General features: G+C 47.2%; 1 protein-coding gene across 1 annotated transcript; it reads left to right on the top strand.

Annotated features, from left to right (window-relative positions):
* Positions 1-6,227: 6,227 nt before the first annotated feature.
* On the top strand, positions 6,228-7,190 carry LOC129518149 (olfactory receptor 10V1-like). Its single transcript, XM_055338154.1, has one exon. It carries the CDS (start codon positions 6,228-6,230, stop codon positions 7,188-7,190), a length of 963 nt encoding a protein of 320 aa, XP_055194129.1.
* The last annotated feature ends 2,471 nt before the right edge of the window (positions 7,191-9,661 follow it).

Genomic DNA, 9,661 nt, shown 5'->3' with positions numbered 1-9,661 from the left:
GTCCCAGCAGGTGGGGAAGCAAAACACAAAAACCTTTACACTGGTAAAGGCCGGTTGGTGGATACAACCTGCTATAGGGGCTTCCTGAGCTTGCTAATTCCCTATACCTCTCTCCCAGTCTAGACCTGGAGCAACACACTGGAGGGAGGTTTGGGGTCCGCAGAACAGATCCACATCTCCGATACAGCTGTCTCCCACCTAGCTGAGTGGAAAGAGAGGAGAAAGAGACCAAATCTCCCACACTCAGAACCTTTGTCAAAGTAACCACTTGAAGAAACGTAGACCTTTCTACATGCTGCCACCAACACTGTATTGCACTGCATCTGCATGTGGCATCTTCTTCCTTGAGGAAGCCAGGGGAGAAAAGAGTTGCCTCCCTAACACACACACCTAACATTTCACAGATTTTTCAAATCGATTTACCTACTGGGCTTAACTATCAAGTCAAGGGGATACCCACAGCCAAAAGTCTACTCACTCTCCTTTCTCATTCTAATTATTTTTAGCCACTATTGTGTAACATGTCTCATCTGAAGTTCTGCAAGAGCAAATGACAACCATAAGATACTCTAATACCAAGGACCCAACGTAGAAGAATTCCCAGCTGTAAACCCATAATGAACTTCCTGGGAAGACAGGACAGTTCAAAAATCTCCTTGCAAGTTGAAGTTTAAAGATATCAGAGCAAAGCCCAAAATAAAAGTCTTTTGAGTTTATGGACTAAAGTTGAAAGAAACTGAAGTCCCAAATCGTGCTCTCCAATGTCCCTTCTGCTCAAACTGAGAGGTTCTGGATGATTAGTGGAGAGCTCTGCAGTGTGGGCCACCATCCACGGGAATGGGTGCTGTTCACTCAGGATCTCAGCAATGAGATTATTTCATTGCCAGCTCACCCAGGATTTCCCCTTTTCCAGAGTATAAACAGTTCATAGAATGTGCACAGATATCCACCCCTGGCCCTATTGCTACCAAATTTGGAAGTCATGCCAATGTCCGGTCCCACCAGAATGAAGCTCCCAGAATTCGGGGCTGTGTTGCCCAAAATCCTATTGGAATCTGTGATGTGTAACTGGAAGGAGATGCAGAAAATGTGGGTAGTTGTGAGCAATGTGGTAGCTTGAGTGGTCACTACTTTAGAGCATCTAGGAATTTGCACAGGTAACAACTTCAGTACTTAGGTCTCATTCGAGGTGGCCTTTTTCTCCAAAGTGTTCAATTTAGGTTTTAAACCTCTTTATTTTCCATTCCTCCCTGGGTAATGCTGGTGTTAAAGCGGACATGCAGACTACCTTGTGAAAGGGCAGGCCCTGTCAGCCCTGAGCCACAGTGCTGTGTCCCCGCCCCCTGCCAAAGACTTTTTGCAACCTTGACCTCTGTCTCCAGGCTAGATCTCTCTCTTGGGCTCCCCTGATTTCTGTTGAGCCGGCTCAGCTCAGCTCAGGAAGGCTCACTGACTCTGTTTTGCAGGTCCCTCTCTTTCCCTTTATGATACGTGCAGGGCAAGATCATGTCGAGGAGGTGTTCCCAAAGCCTGTTACATGGCCTTTGTCTCCCTTAGAAAACAGAGGAGCTTTGTATTGAAAACTGTGGCCAAGAAGAGTGAGGAGCCAGAGAGGAAGAAGAGGAGGGTAGGGAGGTTGGAAGAAAACCACACACCCATCCAGAAACCACTGGGATGACTGGAGGGGGATGATTCTAAGCACAAACATGGCTTCGTGGGGGTCCAGTTTCCTGTTTCAGGGGGTGGCAAAATGCTGGAGAGAAGGCCTTCTCCTTGCTGCTGCCCAGAACCCAGCACCGTGCCAGCCCTCCAAGGACTAGAATATTCTGAGACATGGCAATGGCTTTGGCCTGGGCACTGGTATTCCTAAAGGGGGCAGTGGTGGTAAAGAGACTTTTACTGAGCAGTTCTGTGGACAATAGACGGGCTATGGTCGGCAGCCCAGAGCAGCTGCAGCATATAGACTGCTTGATGATGCAGGTGAAGCATTAGGGGGACCCCAGAAGTAAAGTGGATCCTGTTTTACTAAGATGCGGGCCATGATACAGGTGGCACATTGGGCTATATGTAGCCTGGGAGCGGGGAAATGAAGGTATTAGACAGAAGGCCAAGTCCACTGAGTTGTAGTGTTCTCAAGAGCTCACAGTTTTTATTTCCCACCTCATTCAGGTAAACTATGCTGGCAACTCGGGTTTTGCACATCAAAAATGGAGGCCCTGAGAGCCGAGATTATGCCCTTTTGTAGTCATTACAAAGAATCACAGATTCTCAGCATTGTGCATTGCAGGGATGTTAAAAAGCCACCAATCTTGGGTTCCATTGCCCACTCTATGTTCCTTCCTACCAAGGCTTGATTGCTTGATTCAAATCCAGACAAACCTGTACACTCTCTGCCTCTAAGATAAACCCAAGACCCATTCGCATACCTTTGATTGCACAATGGGGGTGGCAATTTCGGCATATCTGAGTCAACTACCTTGTCAAGACCTATATTGTATTTTTTGCAAAGAAAACAGAAGTCAGGGACCCCTGGGTGGCTCAGCGGTTTAGCGCCTGCCTTCGGCCCAGGGTGTGATCCTGGAGTCCCGGGATCGGGTCCTGCATTGGGTTCCCTGCATGGGGCCTGCTTCTCCCTCTGCCTGTGTCTCTGCTATTCTCTCTCTCTCTGTCTGTCTGTCCCTCTCTGTGTGTGTCTGTGTCTGTGTGTGATGAATAAATAAAATCTTTAAAAAAAAAGAAAACAGAAGTCATCTGGTTTGAGTTTGAGTTTAGGTTCAGGGATATGACCCAGGGAAGGCACTCCCCTTGGTGGGGGACCGCAGGGACAGCCTCCTTCCTGACCTGTCCTCTAGGACTTCCAGAGTGCTGCCTTCACTACTATTAAACTCAAGTGGCAGACCATGACAACTCCTCTAAAGACACTCCCTTCTTAACAGCCATCGGGCAATATTTCTGAGGGCTTGTTCCCTATGGTCCAGACACACCAGAAAGCCACCTTCTGGGCTCTGGGAAGCTGTGCTGCAAGGTCCAGGCCACCTGTTGCTGCCACTGCCCCCTGAAGATGGGCTGTTCCTCTTCATCAAGTTTCCTCTCCAGCAGCAGGCAATAGCAGAAGAATCTCCGACAGGCTTCTCCCGGATTTCCACTCCACGCACTGACCTGCCCCTCCCAGGTAACAGCAGGGCTGTTCATGAGGAAAGACCAGGAAGGACACACTAGCTGTGTAGCAGGGCAGCTGCTCTGTGCTCCACGTGGGGACGTGCTTTGTATCATGGGGCACGATAGGAAACAGCACTTCAACCCATAAGTAATAAAAGACTAAATTATCATTTTTTATGTTTTATTTCCTTTTGTTCGTAGATTATATTTGTTATTATGTGTGATTTAATTATAATTACATTATAATGCATCTATACTGTAGAATGCAGCAGTTAAGAAAAATGAAGTCAACAAATATACATTGATTAGAAGCTTCTTCCGGACATATTAGGTGAAAACACTAAGGGGATTAAGTTTGTATACTAGGATCCCATTTAAGCTTTTAAATGTGTGAGCATGGTGAATATTTATGTATATATGTGCGTGAATGTGTGTGAATGTGTCCATTCACATCGTGTGCATTCACATGTATGTGCATGTATGTGTGTGTTGTGTGCATCTATATATGTGTATATGGATATGTGTGTGACTGTGTGTATGTGTTTGTGTGCGAGTGTGTAGCTGAGCGTGTGTGTGTGTACATGTGTGGCTATGTTTGTTTTGTACGTGTGTGTACACATCTGTGAGTGTATGTATGTTGTGTGCACCTGTGTGTGAGGTATGTGTGTTTACACACACAGGACAAAACAGGGAAGGGACTGCGCCTTGGCTAAGGGAAAGTAGAAGTAGGATTAAAGGAACAGAAACTTTTACATTCACTTTTACTTCTCGCTCTTCAAGTGTTAGGATTGTGTGTGACTTTTACATTCATTTGTGTGTTTTTCACTATTTTCAAGGTTTAAGGCTCAAATCAAACAAACCAATCCCCATATTTCCACAGCACTGCTACGAGGAAAAAGAGTAGAAGTGATTTGACTTCGCAAAGCTAAAGCCAAGGGTCCTATAGCCCAAGGAAGATGAATGAGAATCTGGAAAATGTGCTCTCACTCACAGACAGTTATCAAGGGACAAACGGGCTCCAGGGAGGCTGAGAGCAGAGAAGCCAGGCCAGACTGTGTGCTTTGCCAGGACAGGGGACTGCAGGTGGGAACTTACTGTGATTTCTAGTCAGGGCTGATGGTGGGAGTGGGAGCAGAGCATGGGTCTTCCGGAAAAAGGCCTCAAGACCGTGTGCTCTGAAGTGAGGAGTGGGCAAGTTGCCCTCTAGGAACCCATGCAGCCCTAGGAATCCAAATGCCAGTTAGGTCAATAAAAACCAAAATAATAGTGTGACACACAAGTGATCGGAAAACTGGAACCCCAACCATTGCCTAGGCCAAGCAAAGCTATCATCAGAATGGGCTTTCAGGGGCACCTGAGGGGCTCAGTTGGTTAAGCTAAGTGTCCAACTCTTGATGTCGGCTCAGGTCATGATCTCAGGGTTGTGGGATCAAGCCCCATGTCATTGAGCTCTGCACTCAGCAGGGAGTTTGCTTGAAGATTATCTCCCTTCCTCTCCCTCTGCCCACCTCCATTGTGCTCTCCCTCCCTCTAAAGTAAACAAATGAAAAAATAAAATCTTAAAAAAAGGGATGGGTTTTCAGGTTTCACTGAACCCACTTTGAGTCTCAATGGCCCCAACAGAAATGGTTTGCCTAAGTGAGCTTCTGTCCTTTAAGTGACAACTCCACCTCCATGGGACCCTTAACTCCTGTTGATTCTAGATCTGTTACATCTCTAGAAGCTTTAGAAATCTTCTCCTCTCTTCTACTGTGAGGGAGGGATGCAAAGGAAGAAATCTCAGGCTAAACATAACATTTCTTACTTGTAATTTGGCTCCTGCCAAGTGAAGAAAGGAGCAAACATGTCCCCCAGATGTCCAGGAAGCTGCTGGGTCTTTTCTCCTCTCTCCTGCACTCTGGACACAGAGCAGCCAAAGCCATTGTCCCACCAGGTACTCAAACCCCCATTGCCCTGAGAGTTCTCATTCCCACCCCAACTCTCTTCTAGCTCCTTCCTGTTCACTCCCACCCTGTGACCTGGCTGACTCCTTTGCCCTCTGTTCCTCTCACACCCTCCCCAGATAATCGCCTCAGCCATTCCCAGTAATTCACTCAACGGCTCTTTCAAGCATATGTTAGGCGCCTCCTCAATTCCTGACCGTCTACTAACTGTAGAGGATGAGAAATGAACAACGAGCATTTATTCAATAAATAGTTATTGATGCCCCCAATATGTGTAAGCCAATCTTTGAGAGGTTGAATAAGACACCATTCTTGCTATCATGAAACTTGCAGGATGATAGGTTACACAGGGAAATAATAATAATAAAAAAAAACAGGAGTCAGTGGTAAATAATATGGTTGGGGAAGCTCAGAGTGCTGTGGGAACCTAAAAGAGGGAATAACCCAATCCAGGGGTCAGGGTAGATATCTGGAAGGAGGTGACACATAAGCCAGGGCCCCTCTGGGACTAAGGACCACTAAACCAGAAAAGGCAACAACTACTGCAGGTCATACTCTTTCCTCTCCTGGGATTCCTGGGAGTTTAGGGGGAATGGTAAAGGAGGGACGATACAGACTATGCACAAAGTCAAAAGTGTCTTTAAAATAAACTCACCAAAAATAAAATAAACTCACCAGACCTTACATTCTACAAGAATTCCCTACAGCATCAATGACCCTGCAGGCCCAGCCTCTGTTTAAACCTATTTAGCAAGATCAAGCTCAGACCTTCCATCGCCACTCAAAGACAACTCTTTAAAACGTGAAAGAAAGACTGTTATTAAGATCTATGGAAAACAAGTCCATATGTAGACTTTACTCATCCCACTTCATTTTTTATAATAGCTCAACAGGTGAACTGAAGTGACATCACAGTGAGCAGTCCATTCTCAGTGAACAGAGGGCAGAATTCAGAAATCTAAGAGAATGAAGAGAAGTGCCAAGCCTGGCAAAAGGAAGTGGAGGTTCCCACAGAGCTGGCTACACTCCCATTTCTAGAAAGGGCCCTAGGGTCTCCCACGACTTGGAGAATTGCTAGAAAACTGCACTTTTCCAGCCTAGGAGTTCTACAGAGGAGAATGTAGGATGGCCCTATTGCAGGCAAACCACACCTTGAACTCTGAGTTTATCATCTTGGGCTTTGGGGACCTGGCCGAACTGCAAGTCTTCTTTTTTGGACTCTTCCTAATCATGCATCTTGTCACCCTAGCAGGGCACACAACCATTGTGCTCATCACCCTCATTGACTCCTGCCTCCAGACCCCCATGTATTTCTTCCTTCGCAACCTGTCAACCATTGAGATTTGCTACATATTGGTGATTGTCCCCAACATGCTGGCCAATTTCCTATCCAGGAGCCAGCGGATGCCCTTCCTGGGCTGTGCCTTGCAGATGCACCTCTTCATCGCCCTGGGTGGTGCAGAGTGCTTCCTCTTGGCCGTGATGGCCTATGATCGTTTTGTAGCCATCTGCAACCCGCTGCGCTACACAGTCATCATCACTAGGGCCCTCTGCCTGCAGATGCTGACTCTGGCATGCATCAGTGGCTTTACACTCTCACTCACCCTTACTACGCTGATATTCCTTCTGCCCTTTTGTCGGTCCCACGAGATCAATCATTTCTTCTGTGACATCCCTGCTGTGCTGTTTCTGGCCTGCTCGGACACAAGAGCCAATGAGATTGCGGTCTTCCTCGTCTGCATGCTCATTCTGTTGATTCCTTTCTTGCTGATTCTGCTCTCCTATGCGTTCATTATTGCTGCCATCCTCAGAATCCACTCAGCTGAGGGAAGGAGCAAAGCCTTCTCCACCTGTGCTGGGCACCTGCTGGTCTCTGTTCTGCACTATGGCTGCGCAATATTCATCTACATTCGCCCCAAGTCATGCTACACCCCAGAACAGGACAAAGTTGTGTCCTTAATCTATACCAACGTAACTCCCATGCTCTACCCTATGATCTACAGTCTGAGGAACAAGGAAGTCAAGGGTGCCCTCAGAAGACTTCTGGAGGGCTATAGCCAGATGAGGCAGCTACCCAATGCAAGATGAAGGGAAAGATGGGATCTGCCAAAACGAATGTGGCCCCCTTTCAAGAATCCAATTGGTCATCCCACAGCACACCTCGTGGCTCCACTCTGAGGTCTACTTCATGGTTCTGTGCACCTGGACCTTACAGCCCCCTTTCCAGTGGCCAGAAAGATAGAACGAATCCTAAGGCTTTTCAAGATGTGGCAGTTCTGGGATATTTGTGGATGTTTCACTGTCTCTTCATGGACTATTACATCTATCACGTGGAGCACTGTCAGAGACAAAGACACTGATGGAAAGAAGGTCATGAGCTGATCCAAACAAAGCAGTAAGGTGACCACTTCTCTGGCCAAAGACCCAGCAGGAACAAAAATACAAGGATCTCCCAAGTCCAAACTAAGTAAAGTAGAAAGACAGAGCCAACGCTGAAACTGAGTTCCACATCGTCAGAAAATAACCTGGAGATCACCTGAGATACAATGATGCCAACTGAATCAGCAGCACCAGCAGGGGCCTGTACCTGCTACGTCCTCATCCCATTTACCATCCTCACTAAGGCATTTTACAATCTCCCCACTTCTGGCCTCTGGGCCAGCTGACCCCTCCTCATCCTTTAATGCCACTCATTCCTGGTGGCTTGTGCAGACTGCCTCTCCTTTGATTTGACCTGCCAGGCTTGGGGAGGTGCCCCTCCTTTGTGGCCCCATGCGCTTACTCATCACCTAGCACTGAAATGGTTTGTCTGTCTCCCTGACTGACCTGGAATTCCTTGAAGGCAAGAACTATCATTAATTTCTGCCAGCCTCTGGCACATAATAGGTGTTCAATAAGAAGTAATCAAACTGCGAACCCCTATGCGCTTTGGCATAGGAATGGCTTCAGACCCCAGATGCTAACAGAATTAAAGCCTTCAATATTCTACTGAGCTGGGGCCTCGGTGATTCAGGGACTTAGGTCAGATGTAATGATCCCAAGGAAGTATTTGCTGACTCTCCTTCCACCCCACAGGCTGGAATAAATGATAAATGCCATGGGTTCCTGTGTTCTCCTCCGTTACGGCACTTAGCAGGAATTATTCTTGAATGAATGAATAGGTGAATGAATGAATGAGTACTTTGTGTGTACCAGGCACTGGGCATGGGACTTGGAATACGAAAAGCATAAGACATTGTCTCTGCCCTCAAGGAACTCACAAATTAGCCTGGGGGCAGGGGTAGGGTTAGACACCAAGACAACCTGTTTTAATGCAATGGTTACAAACCATTCATAGGAGCAACCAGCCCCAGCACCATACCTATGAATACACACATGCTGTTAAAAGGGTGAGGAAGGAAAGGGCCTAGGACCTTGATGACCCTTCACTGGACAACTAAACCAATACCATGACCACCTCCCTCTAGACTCCATGTTCAGTCAACAATACATTTCCTTATACTTTAAGCCCATAAAGTATTCTTAACTCATGCACAGAGAAGCATCATGAGCATCATTTTTTTCCAACTTTGCCTGGTCTCCTCAGTTTATGGCTCTTACCACCTTGCTTATGCTAGACAATGACCCCATCCTCTGCCACAAAGAGGCCCTCAGAGCCACCAGAGGGGCACCCCTCAATGGGAGCAGCAGATCTTGGAGGGCAGAAACCGTGTGGATCATTTTTCTAGTGCCCAGCTCTACTTGCTATTTGGTCGGTGTGACTACAAGTCACTGGGAGAATATGGTGACAACAGACAAGAATCCAGTAAAGTCTCTGCCCAGAAGCATGCAGACCAGCAAACTCCCGGTGAGAGTCTAGAGCTAACGATGCTATGCTGAAAGATGGGCTTACGTTGCTATCAAATAGAGCAATACTATGGCACACCTCCGGGGATTGTGGTGAGGATGGCAAGGGACAATAGAAAGTGATGCCTAGCCCAACACCCGGCATGCAAAGTGCCGAATCCATGGCAGCAGGGATTAGCCACAGCGTGGTGTGGCACTGGGTCCCTCCACATTGCCACACCGCTAAATTAAATCCACATGGCTCCGGAGAGAGAGGGAGAGAGGCTGTTGCTGATGTCACCCACTTCAACCCCACCCAGGCCCTGTGCTTCAGGGCCATACGATGCCCTTATGAAAGGATGCATGGGCACCCCCATATTTGGAGAAGCTTAGGTGGGTGCCTCTTCTTTTATCACTTCAATAAACGTTCGCTCCCATTGCTCTCGCTCCTAAATCCTTCCCTACCTTCAAAATAAACAAGTGAAATGTTGACAAGTGTTGTAGCTGGGGGGTGGGTGGGGTTTTTAATATTATTCTCTCTCCTGTGTGTAGATGTGTAATTTCCATAATAAAGAATCGTAAAAGGTAAAGGTGCTGATGAGCCTCCTTTGGTTGAGCAGTCTCCTTGCTTAGACTGCCTGTCACATCTGTGCCATTTATCTAACCTCCACTCTTCCTTTAAGACACGGCTCATGTATCACGTAGTCCATGACCCCTTTTCAATGACTGCCTTG

The sequence above is a fragment of the Nyctereutes procyonoides genome, unplaced genomic scaffold (genome assembly GCF_905146905.1).
Source record: "Nyctereutes procyonoides isolate TBG_1078 unplaced genomic scaffold, NYPRO_anot_genome, whole genome shotgun sequence".
Lineage (NCBI taxonomy): Eukaryota > Metazoa > Chordata > Mammalia > Carnivora > Canidae > Nyctereutes > Nyctereutes procyonoides.
Note: the sequence above shows the minus strand (reverse complement) of the source record. Positions and strands in the feature narration are given on the sequence as shown.